Here is a 19,572-nt window from a genome sequence, read left to right as displayed (position 1 = left end):
TTTGGACAACACCCTCAGACATATGGTGTGAATTTTGGGGTTGACCTATGCAGGAACAGGAGTTGGACTCGATGATCCTTGTGGGTCCCTTCCAACTCAGGACATTCTATGATTCTATGATTCGGTGAGCACTGTGTGGGTGTAGGTAGAACGGGCTTAGTACCATGTTAGATGTGTAGGACAAAAGGGCATGCCATAGGCCAAGTGACAAAATGGTGTAGTAATATAATAAATAAAAACTTACTGTGTTGTTTCAGAACTAGAAAGATTCATGGTAGTAGGTGAGCTCGCTGCTGTTTTGGAACTTAATGAATTCTCAGCTGAGGAGTAAGAGCTGTCTTCAGATAGCTAAGAATAATAAAACCAGATGAATTAATTAGACCAAGCTTATTTTCTGCTATAAAAAGATCTGCCAGAAGTCCAGAGTCACTGACGTATATGTGCGCGTGTGTGTGCACACGTGTGCGTGTGCACGCGCGTGTGTGTGTGGTAGTTGGCAGAGCTTCCTCCAGCTGTGTACTAAGCTAGTGCCCTTAATCAAAATGCTAAAATGTTTCTTTCTAAATAAACAAAATCCAAAAGACCCCCAAAGCTGATTTGCCCACAGAACCCTGACATCTGAAAGTTGAGACAGCCTGCAGAGAAGAAATGTTTTTTCAAACACAGTCAGCCCAAGTTTAATAGTTCACATCATGTCAGTGATCCATCAATTCCACTGAAACTGATATAGGAACTTTCTTGAAAATCATGCAGTGGAACAATTAACTGCTTTAAAACAGCACTGTTGTTTTTTTTTTTAATTTGAGCAACAAACATATATTAGCCAGAAAAATTACTTTTCTTTTTACCTGAGCATGTGCTTCTTTCTTACTTACTAGAGATACTACAGGATTTTCAGGACAGGTCAGGGCTTGTGGGGGTTGTAAAATGGCAGGTCTAATGACATTCCGCAGTTGACTTTGTGACAAGGATCCTTGCAAAATACAAAGACAAAATATTCAAACAGAGACTTTTTCTTCACATCTAATTCATACCTATGTGTCTTGCCTCTTTAACTGAAAGCTTCAAAGCATATAACAACATTTATTGTTGTTTACTTGCTATATATTCTGAAAAATTGTAATCCCTTCCAAAATACACAACTCTGCAGTGACACCAACCCGTTATCCTATCAGAATACAAAGGTAATGCATTATATACAAAAATATAGTTATTTATATTTATAAAATATATTTGTATTTATGTATTTAAATATATCTTTATATTTATACTTATATTTACTGCTTGGTGTTAGATCTGTCTTCTGGTACTTCAAATTTAATCCTGCACCTGCAGATGCCAAGAGGGTTCTTCATTGCCTTCTCCAGAAGCAGTTATTCAGTTAGAAATGTGGAATTTCACTATTCAACATTATATTCAGTCCACTCAGAAATAAAGCAGTCAGAGCAGAGGCTCAGAACAGAGCTCACAGGATATTTACACTGTCAAACAAATAACTTATGAACCTCATAAACATACTTAGCCTATCACTCAGCATAGAGAGGAGTTGCCATTTTTATGTCTTCCGCATCTGTTAAGAACGTCTTTGTGGAACTACAGTGAAGAAATATTGCAATGACAGTTACCTTCTTTTGTACTTTTGATCAAGTCAGGGTTTCTTTGAAGAAGAGCTGAGGTCATGAATATGTTATTCTTCTTTACTACAGAACAAGGAATTTAAAGTTTAATTATGAGTAATAACAGATTTTAATTACTAATTCATGTTTCTGTAACCCCTCCCTATTTTGGTAGTACCTGAGCAATATTCCAAGCTATCCATCTAAAGAAGATCTCTGAGATACTGTCTCCATTTTACAGGTGGGTAGACTTAGGCACAGAAGGCACCACGGGTTTTCTGGCTATGTCAGAGACAGAAGTCTTTTAGATATTAACGGATGTTTTAACCTTGTAAAATCCTTCTTCAGCTTTGAAAACCAGGTGCTGCTGGTTTGCAAAAGCTATTGAAATGGCAATGCTATCTGGCCCCGTCTTAGTCATTTTTAAGATGAGTAAATGAGGCTCAAGAACATGGGAATAAACAAATGTGCCCCAACCTGTTTTGATAAAAAGGCTTTCATAACTTACTATAATGATGGCAGTGAACAACTGATGCTTTCACTGTTCTAATAAAGATACCAGACACCAGCCAGAAAATGATGGCAACCATGTACCACATCCTGTAAAATGACACAACTGATACTCTACACACAAGCGCTACCTTTTCATTGCAGAAAGAGTGTAGTTTGTTGCTATAACATTGTTAAGATTGTTTAGAAATCCTTTATGCCAATGTCTGTCAAGGACCTGTCTCTGGTAAGAGACATAGACTAGGATTTAAGACCACTCCATCGTTCCCATTAGTGGTAAGCGGGAGAATACTTCTAGGATCACTGGTAAGGTGGAAGACAGGCTCCTAGGACAGAAAATGATATTCCTACAGGAACCATCACCATTGAATTGAAAGCAAACTGATTAATGTAATTACTTTAACTCCATTCTGTTTTTTCAAGTATAATTTATACTACACTGGGTAAATGCCTATTTGCAAATTATTCAAAGATTCCTCCCCAGCACTGTAGGATTCCCTAACACCAAATGCAAAAAACATTTCTTCTATTGCACTGCCAGCCCTCCTCCTAAAACATTCCTTTCTCCTGTCCAAATACCAGCCTAGTCCAATGCACTCCAGCTCTGTCCTGCAAAAAAGCATTTCTGTACACCTCTTTATTTTAGCTAATATCTGCTTTTCTACATAAGTATTACTGGGTTTGCTGTTTTCTTTTTTTTTTTTAATTACCTGGCTGGGAGGGCGGGAAGGTAGGAAGGATGGTAAAGGAAGATGATCTCCCTCTTTTCTGAGCGAGAGTTGTATCTGAAAGGATAAGAGACTGAAATTATTATTTGTTTGGAGGAAAAGAAAAGATTAATTTTAAGATTAGCCAATTTGATGTCATGCCTTCATTGGCAGTAGAATAAATTATTATCTGCTAGCTACCAGCTTTCTGAAGTAGACTGTTAGGTTATATCTACAGTGCTGAATCAGAGAGGTCTCTCAGGCCAAGTGGCCTGGCTCAGGCACACTGCTTACATCTAGTCCACTCTGTAACAGCTCTGTTTTGGAGACCACCAGCTGGAGAGGTTCGAAACAGAACCAGGGAGTGAGCTATCAGTTAAGCAGCGTAGACAATCAAGAGGCCAAACACTGAAGCTTCCTCCTGCACCCTGCTTGATTTTTTGGTATAGGCATACCCTAAAACTTCTACCATATCTATGATTTTCTGTGTATGATCTCAGTACAATTTTCAGAGTAAACCAAACTTAGCTTATCTTAAATCCTCTTAGCTACATTCAGGTATGTCACAGGACTAGATAAAACAAGATATAGTGTACGCATACGAATACCTGAATTCAGAAATAACTTTCTGGTCTCATCCGTATGCTAAATAAACACTGTAAAAAACAGATCAGTCCTTCTGTGCAGTAGCCTCAGTGACTTGCGTGCCTTTCCCATGGAAGCAATAGACAGTCCTTAAAGGGTCTTCCAGGTCAGCTGTTGGCAGGATGGAAGGAGAGGCCCTTCTGGAAACTGCTTTACATTTTCAGGGACTGCCCAGGGAACACTGATCTCTTCCACAAAACAGGGAATCTCATTCCCTTCCAGCTCTCCTCCTCCCTTGACTGGGTGAGCAATTCAAGGGAACAATATGAAATACACAGATTTTTCACTACTTTATGTAGTATTATCTAAGTATGGAAAATTAATATATTTTTACTTAAAAAGGGATTTATTGGAAATTACCACCAAGTTTATATCAATGTTTAAGTTTTCACGACTTGCAGCATTTCTACGGTGCAGAAACATTTCTTAGACAGGAAAATTCCTTCTCTTCTTTACCAGATGAGAATACAGAACTATAGTAATTAAAACATGGCTAGAGCTAAACGTCATACCTGTGTTAGACGGAGAGTCAGACTTCTGGAATGTAAAAGATGATGATCTTGCACGCTTTCTGGAACAACTAATGAAATCTAGAGAGAAGTAAATATAACATTCTGCAGAGACAGACTGGCAAGAGATTTCAGCACAATGTTATGATATGGAATTAAAACCTGAACACAATAAATTCTAGGAATTTATTTCAGGAACAGCTTTAAAGCAGCACCTAAGAGCACGAGGGCTTTGGAATCTCAGTCAACATCTGTTACAAAGCTCTAGGGAGTCTTCTTTATTTCTACTAAGTTCAGGGAACCTGAATCAAGCACTTAGTTCAGAGCCCACAGGGTCAGAAGACATTAAGAATGAAAAGTAACATTATAATGTAGCCTAAACAAATAGAAAATGGGCAGCTAGGAGCTCATACAGCTCATAAACGTACTTGGCCACTTTTCAGGACTTCTGGAGTTTGGCTTTCTGGTAAATATGAGAGATAAGATGGAAGAATTCTTGAGGTAAGACAGGGACATAGATATTAGGACATAGTAGGTGGCTCTACAACCCACATAGTCTTAAGTCTACTAACAGGGGTTGGTCCCACCTCATACAAAGTAAGGGTCCAAGCAACAGTCAGAGCTATGAATAACCCAGTGTATTGTTATACTGTTTCAATGAGATGGTTATTACCATTTTCAGCTTTGCAAACTGGGTCTTCTGCAGGCCGCTGGAAAAAAAAACATAAGCGTGGAAAGGTCAAGAAGACAAAACAGCCATTTTGTAGACGAGGACACAAAATATATCAATCCAGCATATATACATTAAAAGCAGACTTGTTTCTAGTTTCTACTTTTCCTTCTTCTATTTTGAGACCATTTATTACAAGTCTTAATCTGGGCTAAAATCTTTTATTACTGCTAGGATCATTGTCTATAGAATCCTCATTTCTCAGCATTTTTTATCAATTATGCAAAAAAAAAAAAAAAAGCTTTTTACCTTCAAAGGACGGTCCTTCTTTTCAAAAACAAATGTTGGCTGGGCAAGCACTGATCTCTCTGGAAAAGAGAAGAGATCATTTTTATTAAGAATTCTGTCATAGCACTTCTCAACCACAGTTCTCAAAGTGCTGTGCAACAACAAACATGACTTTATCCTTTTGCTACAAAGGAAGAGAATATAGAGCTGCAGCGATGTACAGCACAGTCTGTAAATAAAAAAAAAAAAGCTAGAATCCACAAATCCCAGTGTGAGTTTTGCCTAACTAGATGCCACAAGATTTGGCCTCATATTTTTTTTACACTTCTTTTAGTTAAAAAGAACAAAAAAGTGCTTTTAGCCTTTACAAACAACATCTGCCATCCTTTAAGAATAAGGGTGAACTGCAGCTTTGGTTCTCAGAAAAGTGCAAGGATGTGAAATGTAAAATGATCCCGAACGGAAAGCAAGGAAATGTGTTATGTTTGGCCTCTCAGCTACATTCACACTTCCCATTCTTTAGGCTTCAGGCAAGTGAATGCCTAGTGTCAGTTTTAATGTGTGAGTATGATATATAAACATATGAAGTTCTATAGAGCAAATTCTTCTCTCAGGCATACCTCTGCATTTTTTAGGTATGACCAAGAACAACTCTGGATCCATGTTGGGTTTTGTTGTTGTTGTTTTATGAAACATATTTCAGCATACAGTTGCCTCACATCAAATTTTTTGTTGATTTAGGGTTCACTACTTCTACATCTTACATGACTTCTTTGGGCTACTTACTTTGCTAAGCATGAGACCTTCACAGCCTGTGCACCTCTAATGGACTAACTTGGTTGCCCGTGTGAAAGCAGAAGTTGTTTTCATCAGTACCACCAGTTAATGACACATTTATTATGCCAATAAATGGCACAATTAAAGAGCAAAGCAGCAGACACAAATAGATTTTTTTTTTTAGACCACCACATACAGGATTCACCTCATGCTAGCTTGAGGTGTCTGTAACATGCAGTCAATAGAAACAATCAGCTTCTGAGCATGAGCATATTTCAGTCGTGTACGTTAGGAGACAAACGGAGACCTAAATGCATGTATTTCTCTCCATGGGTGATAAGGACAGATGAGGGTGACTACAGAGCTATGACTGGCCTTTGGCCAGAGAAATCCCACACTTGATATCTTGCTAATTGACATTTGACAGATTATCATGTACACACCATTTTTATAACATTGGCTTCCTCTGTTTTATACTAGAATATTTACCTATTCCACAAAAACGTCCATGTGAAAATATATGGATTGATATTTTTATCTTGGTTTGCACACTAATCTGTGACCAAACCACTCTAGCATTGGTATCAATTACTTAAAGGTTTAATAAAGCAAATATCAACCTATCATAGAGGGTTTAAAATTACTAAATTAAATGTATATTCAACAATCAAGAAAAAAGTAAACATTGTTGAAATAAACACTGGGTGTCTGTAAACTGGGGCAAGAAGCATGTAACTATTACCCAAACCCAGCAATATACAGACACAGCAGTAATAACTAATACAGTTTTGCTGTTGTTGAAGTTAATTTTGTATTTACTTGGGCGTTATGTTTGTGCAAAGGACTGAATTTAGCAAACTTGGCATGCTTTGCAGTGAAGGTCTGGTTTGTCCTTAATAGAAAAAGCAGAAAAAGGTTCACATTGTTCAACTCCAAAAAAGATAATTCTCTGTCACTGCAAGTTAAAGAAAATTTCCATAATCCGGTTCAGCTGGGCGTCCATGGCATGGCATGAGATGGAGCAATTCCACTTCTATTCACTAGAGGGGAGTGGCACACATAAACAATAGTATTTCACTGAAATATGATGTATTCAATATAATAGGCTTTTTCCTGTCTCCTTTAAAAAAAAAAAAAAAGGACTTGTATTCTTACTGAATGAAGGAAAAATACAAAAAATAAAGCATGACTACAGAAACCTTCATATTCTCCACAGCACCTCTGAAAGCTCAGAACCTAGCAATATTTTTGAAGTTACATTTACTACTCCAAAGCATGGAATTAGCAAAGAGTGAATTGCTGTGAAAAAGGAACTGACTTTCTATCACAGAGTTAACTTTTGCTGGAGCTAAAAGGCTGTAGGGAGTTTGAAGGAATTAGGAATGCTCACTACAATTTAAACAACAAAATTCCAGTAATAGTTTAAACCCCAAAAGTTCCTGAAGAAGAATTCATAACTGGTTGATTACCAACAGAAACATTTGAAGCTAGGGTATAATGGTACCCCTTTAAAGCTAAATATGTGAATTTTGATATTGCAGTAAATATAAAAGATATATCCCATCAACTGCCTTTGAGCCAAAGGGGAAACTTTCTTGCCATCAGTAGATTTAGTCAGAGGTTGCTGATGCTGCCATGGTTATTATTTTTATGGTTCTGTATTGCTTCTACCCAAATCAAGAAAATCTTTCTGTAGTTCCTGAAAACTATTTCAAGCAGCTTATCAGTAAGATCTTTACTCCTCAATCAGACCATTCGTAAGAGTTTTAAAAATATATTTGCATTAACTATGTATGTATCCTGTGCATCAGTTTCGAAGTACATTTTAAACTTCTCAGATATTCAAGCACAAAATATCTGCAGCTGATCCCCACAGAAAAAGCAATGCAGAATTACTTGTGGATGTAACACAAGGCCACCAAGGAGTTACCACACTCGTGTCAACGTGCCAATTTTAACACTGGTGAGCATCTTTGCATTTCTGTCCTTCATTCTCTGCACTAAGATTGCCGCTGCCAGGGTGGATGGCTGTGTGCTGGAAGCAGCAGCCCTTCTGCACCCTCCTCTCTGAGCAGCGGTGGGGGGCACCCAGCCAGTGCCTGACTGTCCCAGGGAAGACGCAGCAGCAGCCAAGGCCGGGTGCACGCTGAGGCGGAGGGACGGGGATGGGGTGGGCTGGAGCCACTCCTCCTCCTCGTCACCAACAGGACACAGACAGACACAAGCTGGCTAGTGCCTGGTTAAGACTGGGCCGCTCCAGTCCTCAGCAGCTTGGCACTTGTGGATAAAAGAGGCTGTTGGAAAAGTTACCAGACAAACCTGCCAAATGGGCTGCCTCTGGCTGCAGGGACTGGAACAATCCACCAGCCTCAGCCAAGAGTCCAGACACAGAACCTGTCTGTCTGCCCATGAATAATCGCCATGGATTGGGCTCTCTTTTCCTCACTACAGTTCCTCTGAAGCTGCTGAATTAGAAAGGTCTTGGCCTAATGTTTGCTGCATTCGGAGTTAAAAATAAGCCCTTGCCTGGAAGACTCATTAGAAATGTCCAGTTCCCTTGTTTGAGATCTTATCTGCTCCAGCCTCCTGTCCTGCGCAGGAGCACTACCAAATGTCCTCTGACCTGACCTCCCCAATACGGAAGGCACCCGGGTCCCAGGCCTGGTGCCTGCTCTGCTCTGCTCTACTCACCCAGCGTGGGCACCCTGGCTCCATCACTCTGCTCGGTGCTCTGCCTAGCACAGGACATGCAGGCAATTGGCAAATTATGTCCTTCATGTGCTCAGATGGAGACTGCATTTATAGAGTTCCATTGGAAAGAAAAAACAGAGGTGCATTTGGGGAAAAATAATTGCTGGCTGCTGCCTAAGTCTAGGAAGCACTAGTCAGAATGGCATGCAAGAAATAATGCAAAACTGCTTTCACCCGCTTTGCTTGTATCCCAAAAGCCAGCATTGTCCACAAGGCGTATGGGTCCTTCAGCCTTTGCTGTGACATTCCGCTCTTCACTTTTATTGCTATTGCTTTTTCTAAAGCTGTAGAAACTTCACAAAATATATCCATTAAAAAATAAGCGGGACACTGATGGTTTTGAAAATGTTAGAGGTGTTATTATTATTGCTCCATCTTGCCCAGAGAACAGATAAATGATCCTTACTTAACCCTTGAGGGCTAAGGACACAGTGGAGAGAATACGAGCCCAAATCTCTCTCCAGTTTTCAGGCAATCATATGTCTGAAGTCACATGTCAAAAGTGGTTGACAGTGCTGTGGCTCTATTCCTCACAAAGTGAAGCAAAAAATCCTCAAATCTTTAAGAGGATATGATAGTAATTTGTGATCTCAAAAAAGGTTTTTCACTTCTGACTTTTAAACAGTTAATTTTCACATTTTCAGATTCAAAAGAAAATAAATTCTGTTGCATCTTCACCATTACCAAACTTGCCAGAAGTTTGAAAATATTTTAACTCATATTCATATCAAATACTTCCACATTTTTGTATCTAAAGTTAGGAACCTACATCTATAAAAAATAACATGAGAAGGTTTTATATCACTCAGAATGGCTGACTCCAGCGAAAGCTGTGAGTATCCATCAAATCTAAAAATCAAACTGATTTTATATATGCATTAAAGTGCTAAAATGTAGGCATCAGAGTTTGACAGCAATTGCAGTTCTTACATGTGAATCATATTTTTCTCCTCCAGTCTTAGCAATGTATACCATTATAGAAAGGAAACTGATTTTCTCATTCAAATTTGTGTTCTGTTGAAATAAATTTCATTGGTTAGTGATCCCTTTAGCTAATACAAAACTGAGTAACTATTTAAGGAATAAGGCTTTCTGTGGTGTCAGAAGTATGGAACATCACCCAGATTTTTTAATTCCTGCTCAATTGACTAGACAATACCTTCTTCAGGAATTGCCAGACAGCGTTGAAGAAATCTGTAACTACTTTTCCAGTAAATTAACCTAATACCTTATAAAATGAAGGTTAAACACTTTACATGGTGTTCTGCTTTTCCGCTTTGTATTAGATTTTAAAATTAGGCTTAACTGCAAGCCTATGAAAAACTGTACTTTTCTGACTGATAACAAAAGCTGACTTGTAAAGAATAACATTTTTCTCATAATTCCTTAAATTAAAATAACAACTTGTACCTCTCTGGGGTTTGTAGCAATCCCATTTGCACCTCATAGGAAAACTTTCAATTCCAAAACAGAAACTACAATTTTTACTTTACATAGTAAAAAAAAAAAAAAAAAAAAGAAAATAAATTCTTAATCAAAGATCCTTTTCTCAAGTAGAATAAGATTCTGGAAAATTGTACAATCTCCAAGTAATGTCACTGACTTACAAAACCTTTAACTGCATCCAGCTTTCCCTCACAACATCCTAGTAAGTGTTACACAACACACAAAAACTACTACATGAAGAATTTATAATCAGATTATAATTTTATCCTATCAAAAGGCTATGACATAGTATTAGCAAGTTTCTGCGCTCTGATACGCTGCAGCATGAATTTCGCTAGCTTTGTATATTACTGCTATAATTTGCAAAAATAAAAGCAGAAACACTTCTGCATTTTGATGTTACAGCTTAGATTGCTGGTTCCCAAGTCATAGAACTCAAACCAAATAAAGTTAAGCAATAACAACAAATCCTTCCACATAACATTGCCGTTTTGTTTGTTTCATGTACAAATTAGCTCAATGGGAACATGTAATTGGAGAAGATGTTGAGAAGAAAAGTAGATTTACTGTGACTTCAGTTGCAACATCTCCAAAGGTAGTTTTAAATTACTAAAATACGAAGAAAAAAAACCAAGGAAGAGCTTTACCTCTGCCATTTATGAATACATGCTATTTACAGCTATTACTTGAAAAAAACACTAAGAGAAAAATTTGTGCCTGGTATTTTGCGGCAATATATCTGAAGAAAAAAAAATCAACAATGGACTAGCATGTAAGTGGCAGACATGGATCCAGAAATCAGTATAGTTCCATTAAAAAAAAAAAAGGAATTATTTTGACTATGCTAGCTGATGATCTGTCCATTAACATGTTTCCTCAAGGAGCATCAGAGTTAAACTATGAACTAATACAACCAATTTTTGTTCAATATGCCGCAAAATCACAGAAAACTACCTGTACTTCAGGTAATAAAACTGCAATAGCAGGGAGAAGAGAAATACATATAGTGAAAATATGCAGTATGATAAATTAACAAAATACTTGGCTATCCAAGCTCGGACTCATGTTTAAATATTGTTTCTGTTTTTTGATACAAAAAGACATCTCTCAGTATTTCCCGAGATGAACCGTTTTCATCTAAAAAGAGGTGAAAAAATAGTAAAAATCTTCTGGCTAAGAACAGGATTTGCCAAACCTGTAGTAGAACCGTGGTTTCTGTTTTATAAATACTCACTGAACTTTGCAACATAAAATAGAGTCAGTTCACAGACAAGCGAGAGTGCAAAAGGCTGCCAGCCAACATCTCAGGTCCCTCAGTGACGTCACTACGTAAGCCAGGCTTTCCTCTGCCAAAACTTACATAAGGAAGGTGACACAAAGCAAAATGGGGATGTCCTAGAACAGTACTTTAGGCACCCAACTTAATAAAATTGACCAACTTTAAGATGTACAGAAAAAGCTTTTAAAAAGTTTGCATTGCTGATCCTGCGTAACAGGTCTGTTTCTGGACGCACTGAGCAGTTGAGAACTCCAGTGGAATTCACAAGCACGGCTGGTTGCTCAGCACTTTTGAAAAATCAGGTCACTTATTTAAGACTCTAAATATGGACCTGGAAACCTACTTTCAGATTCTCATTTATTACCCTTCGTGCTTTTGATTTCTGCTTATGAAGCATATTCAGTACTTTCTAGGATAACTCCCTTAAAAATTAAGATCAGTTTTAATGCCAAGATGGCAGGATTTTCCAAGAAAATTTACATTTTTTTTTTTTTTTGCCAAGACATTTTAAGACAAGATTGATTAATTCATTTGCATCTAAGTCCATTATACATACATGGTGTTTTTTCTTTTAATCAGTAACCACTACAAACAAAATGGGAAAATAAAACAGGGTCATAAATCAAATGAAATTCTAATCTGGTCAAATCTCCAATGCTAATCATAAGAGTTTTCCATTCACAGAGGTACCAGAGACACATATTGGTATACAGGCAACAAATTTTCAAGTGCAGTATCTTAGTCATACTTCCAGACTTGTAAGCTAATTGAATTTTTGTTTTAGAATACTCTTCTATTGAAGAGTGTCAATGAATCAATAAATTTGCAACAAGTTCTCATGAATCCTGATTTGCCAAAAATGCTCAATAGAAATTGTTATAAGTAAGTGGTCCAAAACCATGCTGAAGGGTTTTATGAGAAGAAATAGTTTCAGCATTATTAAAATAAAGTACTTCAAACATATTGAGATAAAATTTTGGACAAAGCCTTTCATTTTTTGAAAAACAATGTTGTTGAGATTTTTATTTCTAGAGAACTTAAACATATACAACAGACATTTGGTCACCTAGCTGTGCTTGCTACAGAAGTAACTGTACTTCAATGTCCCATGAAGAGATTGCTGAACGCAGCACTGTATGCTTTTCAAACACTCTATTAAATACGAAGTGTATGTTGCTTATCTTGGGTTCAGATCTCATCCTGTAAATACAGTTTGGGGAACTGATAAATAACTTCACACATCCCTGTTTGGATCAACAGCGAGTACATCATCAAAGAAGTGAGTTTCCGTTTCATTGTACTCAGAAAGAGGAAAGGAAAAGTTCATCCAACCGGCTATTGCAAAATAAAACTTCTGGAAGAATTTGTCCTAGGACAGCTTTACTGTACTGTTAAGACTCCAGTCTTGCACATTCTTGCCATACAAATAGTTCATAACCCACATGAATAATTTCACTGTCACCAGTGACACCAGCTATGAGAGCAAGGATTCTTCATCCAGGCAGAGCTGGGCAGAATCAGGCCCTAACTTTTAAAGGCATGTTCGCCCTCTCTTCGGTCACTCTTCTCAATGCTACAGACTCTAAATACAGTTTTCCTGATCAGTGTGGAAAGGGTTCTTTTACTCAAACAATGCCGCTTACTACTCCTAGCTTCCACTGTGGGCTTATAGCATGCCATATGGGATTTAAAAATTAACATACTTCTCTTCAGCCATGGAAACTCAGCTGATAGCCTGCAAAAGTGTTCATAAATACAGCATATGTCACACCCATTCATCTCTGCAGAGCACAGTCCTCGTCTTTATATGGGCAAGACATAAATAGGCATTAAAACGACAAAAAAATCCTATCCCAGCAATACTTTAACATAATTTCTGACAGAAATGAAACCCAGTTGGCTTGATTTCAAACATTAGAGTGAAGAAAATATTTTTGGGAGTCTCATCACTACAGTGTAATTCTAGCAGTGATGCAATGCCAGAAGTAACCGTGTCACTAGACCAGTGTGACTGTGCCAAAGTATGTAACCAAAAATTGTTTTATAGACACTGAAACTTCCAACGTGCCAGTGCTCAGCATTCTTAATCTATCATAAAAGCCTGTAAAATACTCAATGCAAGGGCAATAAAATTCATAGGCATATAAAGCTTTGCCATTTTCAGGGCACTGTACCAATATTAAATTTCATAAATCACTACAAAGTAGCATAGAAGTGACACTTGGGTTTTTGTGCAGAAATTGAACTATACAGGTAATAAGGCCATGATCCAACAACACTAACACAGCCTTAAATTTTAGGCATGTAAGTAAATTGGACTATGTATGCTCAACACAAAGCACAAAGTGAAAGGCTAGTTGACTGATAATTAGCCCAAGCACTTTGAACTGTATCAGTCATAGCATCAGGTTCAGACCTTGAAAGTGCATGCTTCCTCTTGCTATTTTGGGTTTGTTCATCAACCTGCGTGGTAAAAAATGGTTGGTGGCATCACCTGCAAAATGTCCTTAATATTAGAACTTGTTTCTTTATGCATCCTCTTAAAAAACATTACTATTACAATTTCGTATAAATCATTCTCAGTTCTTGGCCCTCCTCACTACCTAGATGATAAAGGATTTTGCTCTTCACCTCTGTGGTCAGCCATCTCTCTGAGGAGCGAGACTGGGCCCGTTTTGCACTCAGTGCCCAGGTGCACAGGGCAGGGCAGGAACGGCCACGAAAGCCGGCGCTGTTCCCAGGTATGGCCAGGAAAACGAGCACTGTTCCCACTCGCGGTCAGGGCCAGCATTTTGGAAAGCTGCAGAGAGTTCAAATGTTTCTCTTAGAAACACAGAGAGACCATTTTGGGGTGCTTTACAAGTAAAACCCCAAACATACACTATCTGGTAGCGTCTTTTCTTCGACTAAAATACAAATTGGAGATTCCTGACAGATTACCACTAAAGACTTGCAATAAAGAAACTACAGCCAGCCAAGCTCTTCTTTTGCATCACCCACAACGCTGTTACCAGCCAGGTACATTCTTTGGGTTTATCCCATTCCCCAGAAACCTCCTTGCAGAGGGAACAGAGGAGACATGCGAAAGATATTAGCCAAAAAAACCTACCTGTACCGCATTCCTCCTTGGGATTTAAGTTGCTGCTACATGCGCCGGGGCAGGGCCTGCAGGCAGTCTGTCCTTGCAGGCCAGCAGCTTGGTGCAGAGCCCAGGGGTCACCAGCCCAGTCTCTTCTTTTGGGGAGGTCGAGCTTAGCCTTCGCACCGTGCCTGGATCTGACAGAAAGGTCATAGCCTGCCCAGGAGCGCCGTATACCTGTATATAAAACATTCCCTTTGCAAGCAGGAATTGGCTGGTTTCTCATTATGAGGTCCTCAGAAGTGCCTTTATATACACATATATATAGTCATATATGTATATATTAGATATATAAGCCGTAGGTGGGTGTAGAACTTTGCATTTAGTCTTATCAGCTGTTCCCTAGGCCACCCCGCCTCAAAACTCGTCAGGCGAGGCGCCGCGACGAGCAGCCCTCGCAGCCCACACCGGAGGGTAACGGCCAACGGCCGGGGGCGCCCCCGCCGCGCAGCGCCTCAGCGGGCCGGGCAGCGCCTCAGCGGGCCGGGGAGCGGCGGCTGCGGCGGCCGCGGCGGCCAGCGGCAGAGTGAGGGCGCGCCGGTGATACAGTGACAGCTCAGGGCAAGCCCTTAGCGGGGGCCGGCCGTTGGGAGGGGATATGTAAAGCCCGGCCGATTAACATAAGGGGGCGGGCGGGGAAGCGGCGGGAGGGTGTGTGCGCGGTGTTCACCGGGAGCGGCTGAGAGGAGGCGGGGGGGGCTCCGTCACGGGTGGGCGCAGCGGTGTGTGCCGGGTCGCCCGCGACCCCTCTGCGGAGCGGGGGCCCCGGGGGCCAGGCTGGCGGCTGGTGGGGTGGTTACTGCCCGGTGGCGGCGGAGGCAGCGGGCAGGGCAGGGCGCAGCCGCGGCGGCGGAGGGGAAGCAGTGGCGGGGCTGGCTGCGTTCCTGTCGCGGTGAACTGCCCCCCCAGGGCCGCTGCCGTCCCGCTGCTCCGCAGACGGCCGGGATGGCGAGGGGACGGAGCCTACGGGGCTTTCGGCAGCTTGTGCGGGCCGAACGCCGCCGCCCACCGCCGCTGCCAGCCCGGGAGAGGGCGGCGAAAGGCCGGCAGCTGCCCCTGACGGCTGTTCGGGCCGCGGAGGCCGGGCCCGGGGGTCAGGGACCTGCGGGAGCTTCGCGGGCGGCGCCCAGCGCCCCCCGGCGGCGCGGAGCAGGAGGCGGCGGGAGGGGCGGCCGCGCTGCCCGGCAGCGCCTCCCTCGCCCCCGGCGCCGCGACCCGCGCCCTTGGGCGCTCGGTGGAAACCCAGCGTATCGTAAAAGAATGCACCCAGCAAAGCCGAGCCCCTTAAAAACACCGCTGCTGCGGCCCTAATGGATGGTTTCATCATGAAGGACCTATATTTTCCCCTCTAATGGAACTGTAGATTTTGCTTAGCAGCTGTTTCCTTTGATACTGCACTTGGCATTGATTTTCTGGGCTTTTTGTTTTCAAAAAGAAGACGAAACATCAAGCAAAGCAGCCAAGGACTATGATTATTCCCATGCTGACGTGAACCAAATGCAGTGTCAGCAAAAAAGGTGTTATGGTCCCCTCCTTCCAGATGCACTGCGCAGCAAATTTATAAAGCCTAGCCTGAGTCTCCTGTTGTTTGCTTAAATGATAACAGTCCCAAATTCTTCAGTTCAAGTGGGAGCAATTTCAGGCCATTATATTGCAGGCCTGGTGTTAAACTGCCTCTACTCCTAATAGTTGAAGACAAAAAGGTAGGATGCTAAAAGTTCATGAGAACCATACGTGTAGTCTAATCTAGTTTTTCCACACAGCCAGTATCAGATGTTTCACAGAATAAGATGCAAGAAGTCCAAGAGCAGGCAGATGCTGAGTAATTTTCCCTCATTAGAACCCCAGTGTGTGTTGGCATAAATCCTGAAGTGTGCCATTTTACCCCTACCTCAGTAGAATCATAGAATCGTTTAGGTTGGAAAAGACCTTTAAGATCATCAAGTCCAGCCCTTAACCTAGCACTGCCAAGTCCACCACTAAACCATGTCCCTAAGCACCACGTCTACCCTTCTTTTAAATAACCCCAGGGATGGAGACTCAACCACTTCCCTGGGCAGCCTGGTCCAATGCTTGACCACCCCTTCGGTGAAGAAGTTTTTCCTAATATCCAACCTAAACCTCCCCTGGTGCAGCTTGAGGCTGTTTCCTCTCATCCTATCACTCGTTACTAGGGAGAAGAGACCAACCCCCACCTCACTATAGCCTCCTTTCAGGTAGTTGTAGAGACAAATAAGGTCTCCCCTCAGCCTCCTCCAGACTAAACAACCCAAGTTCCCTCAGCCGCTCCTCATAACACATGTGCTCTAGGCCCTTCACCAGCTTCGTTGCCCTCCTCTGGACACGCTCCAGCACCTCAATGTCCTTCTTGTAGTGAAGGGCCCAAAACTGAACACAGTACTCAAGGTGCGGCCTCACCAGTGCCGAGTACAGGGGCACTATCACCTCCCTGGTCCTGCTGGCCACACTATTCCTGATACAAGCCAGGATGCCATTGGCCCTCCTGGCCACCTGAGCACACTGCTGGCTCATGTTCAGGCGGCTGTCAACCAACATCCCCAGGTCCTTTTCACAGTATTTGGGGTGCAGTACCCTCAGCCTTAACTGTTAGTACCAGGTATTTTTGTGAACTCCAATTAAATGTGCGGCCTGTGTCTAAACCTTACTAAACCATTGACTTAATGGTTGCATTATGTCAGCAAGTTCCACAGTCACTATATTGCGTAATGAACTGTTTGCCATTTATGATTTTGCAAATTTTCAGGTTAAGTTGAATACTGCCTTGTTACTGGTATGTGCAACAGTCCTGTTCTAGCTTCTGAACAATGTTTCATTGTTTTATAGCTTTATCACACATTCTATTCATCTTCTGAGATAAACTGTTCAAAACTTTGTAGTCATTATTCCCCTGAGAATTGCTTCTGCTTCCGTTGCAGCTCTAGAGCCTCAAATTCCCGAACATCCTTCTTCAGACTCAGGTGGCCTACAGTCAACACTGCGGAAAAGGCAATGGCACAGAGCTATGCCTGATTTCTCCACAATTATTTTTTATTGTCTTCCACGTTTCCTAACATCTCAGTCATTTTTCCATCATATTGCAGATTGAACAGAGCTGTTATCACACTGTTTGGGGTCATGCCCAATTCCATTTTTTAAGATTATCAAAGAGTTAATTCAGCATCCCATAACATGTATTTATAAAGGAGTTTTTTCTTGAAGGCAGTAATTTGTCATTAGTATTATGTCGTTAGTCATAGTATTTGCCATTTTAACAACTATTCACTTGGTAGGGTGGAAGACTTCTCAACTTCTTCGGTGTCTTCTCTCAACTGACTGACTTAAATAACTCATTTGCAAATGCTGCTGCTGGGTTGTTGGCCCCTTTCCAATTCATCTACACAAAAGACCTTAATATGAAATCTGTGTTTCATCTCTGCTCAATAAAACTAATAATTTCTTTCTACTTTCTCTCCCTATCTCTTAGGTAGCATTTGAGTCATGTTAATACTTGGTCTGATCCCAAGAATATTTAGTTGTGGGCTAACTTTAGACTTACAAATGTCTAAATAATTGACATAACTGCTTTTTTTACTCTACTACATATTGATTTCTGCCAAATAAATGAATTCTTAGAAATTGAATACTAATAAATTGGTAATGCATTTTCTTTTGTGTATTCATACATAGTGATCTACAGATTTTCTAGGTACTCAAGAGTTTTTAATTGCACTTACATATATGCATACCATACCATATAACCTTACTGTGTACTCTACTACAGGATGAAGAGCCTTATGCTTTTGGTGAATGATCTGAATAATACGGTGAATAAAGATATAAATTTTGGAAGATGCTGAGCACTTTCTGTTCCTGATTGATGTGTCTAATATAGCTTAAAAAGAGAAGCTTTTCTGTGTTGTATTGCTAATTTGGCTGTGTTGAAAATCTTAATCCTATGGGCCAATTTTAGGTCAATTCTAAACAACAGTTACTAATTTATTTTGAGTGCAGTTATTTTAAGGGTATCTTTCTTGGTCTTTTTGAGCAAGCTTCTGAATTCAGCCTGAGTTGCAGTTGCTTAGTACATCTGATAATTAGGACATTGTAATTTGACACCAAAATTATTGTCTTTTAAAAAACTAGTGTAAAAACCTGTTTTTACTCTGAAAATGAGCAGACTGATACCTCTTTACTTTTAAAAATCTGTAAAGGTCATAGAGGTTAGCAACAACTTACAGGAGTCTGAAAACGTACTGAGACCAACCTAATGGTTCTGAAGACTCTGTTCTTGTTGGGCATTGTTTTGGTTCTGTGGTGATCAGTGTGTAATCAACCTTCCCCACGGCAACTTACTGTTGTAAAACCCTTTTCAAATACTGTAAATAAGTGTATTTAAATACCAAGTGTGGCCAAGTAAAATGAAAGTCTGAGTTTAGAGGTGTATGAAATTAAATGTGATTGTTTACATCAAACATGAGCTTGATTTGTAACCTAAAGCCCTAGTATCCCAGAACATTTGGAAAACTTGGATCCAGAGGCAGGTTATGGTCTCAGTTTTGCAGATGGGGCCCATTCCTAGTTGAAAGAATGTTTTCTTTATATCTGATCTATGTTGGATCACATTACATTTTTATATTTAGATCTAAAAAATCTAAACAATTTAATGGCTGAATTTACAGACGTTTTCCTGACTTCTGTTTTACCAACTTAATTAGAAATTATGCATTGCTTCAGCTTAGCTTAAATTTTGGCCCACCCTTGTTCAAAACAATTACAAATATTAGAATGCATTAGTTGAACTTAGGTGAGTTTAAAATGTTGTAAAACTGCAGAAGAGACAAGATTTACATGGTGTTACATTTCATTGTCAGTATGTTGGTTTATATACCTCCAGGTAGTGATCCCCAAAAGCTCAGGCTATTTCAAAATGTAAAACAACACAACTTATATAGTAGTAAAAAAAAAAATGCCCAACCAATCTAATGTTTAAGTTCCTTCCTTAGAATCAGAGAAACAACAAGCATGCAACCATAAAATTCTAAGAGCAAATGTGATGAGAAATACTCCAGTTCCTCCAAAAACAAGCTCGAAGTTTTTTCGCTTCATTTGTTTTTCATGTTTCCGTTGGTTTGATGTGAATTATGCTTTGATGCTTTTGTGAATGCGTTGTGAATGCAATATGAAGTTGTAATTAATTTTTCCTCACAATGTAGCTTTTCTTCTATACTCAGTAAC

General features: G+C 40.3%; 1 protein-coding gene across 2 annotated transcripts in view; it reads right to left on the bottom strand.

Annotated features, from left to right (window-relative positions):
• Positions 1 to 14,841, bottom strand: part of RANBP3L (RAN binding protein 3 like) — a 34,123-nt gene extending 19,282 nt beyond the window's left edge. Inside the window, exons 1-8 of one of the 2 annotated variants that reach the window (XM_087773304.1) lie at positions 14,308 to 14,841; positions 4,967 to 5,025; positions 4,661 to 4,697; positions 3,991 to 4,068; positions 2,837 to 2,911; positions 1,626 to 1,700; positions 849 to 973; positions 245 to 348 (exon numbers count right to left, since the gene is read on the bottom strand). In XM_087773304.1, coding sequence (XP_087629430.1) covers positions 245 to 348; positions 849 to 973; positions 1,626 to 1,700; positions 2,837 to 2,911; positions 3,991 to 4,068; positions 4,661 to 4,697; positions 4,967 to 5,025; positions 14,308 to 14,563 — 809 coding nt within the window. In that variant the 5' untranslated portion in view covers positions 14,564 to 14,841. The remainder of the gene's footprint in view (positions 1 to 244; positions 349 to 848; positions 974 to 1,625; positions 1,701 to 2,836; positions 2,912 to 3,990; positions 4,069 to 4,660; positions 4,698 to 4,966; positions 5,026 to 14,307) is intronic. The other variant, XM_087773305.1, reaches the window with a different exon arrangement.
• Between the last annotated feature and the right edge of the window lie 4,731 nt (positions 14,842 to 19,572).

Source organism: Nipponia nippon, unplaced genomic scaffold, assembly GCF_047370975.1.
Source record: "Nipponia nippon isolate SJK-2023a ecotype South Korea unplaced genomic scaffold, ASM4737097v1 scaffold_39, whole genome shotgun sequence".
NCBI classification, from domain to species: Eukaryota; Metazoa; Chordata; class Aves; order Pelecaniformes; family Threskiornithidae; genus Nipponia; species Nipponia nippon.
Note: the sequence above shows the minus strand (reverse complement) of the source record. Positions and strands in the feature narration are given on the sequence as shown.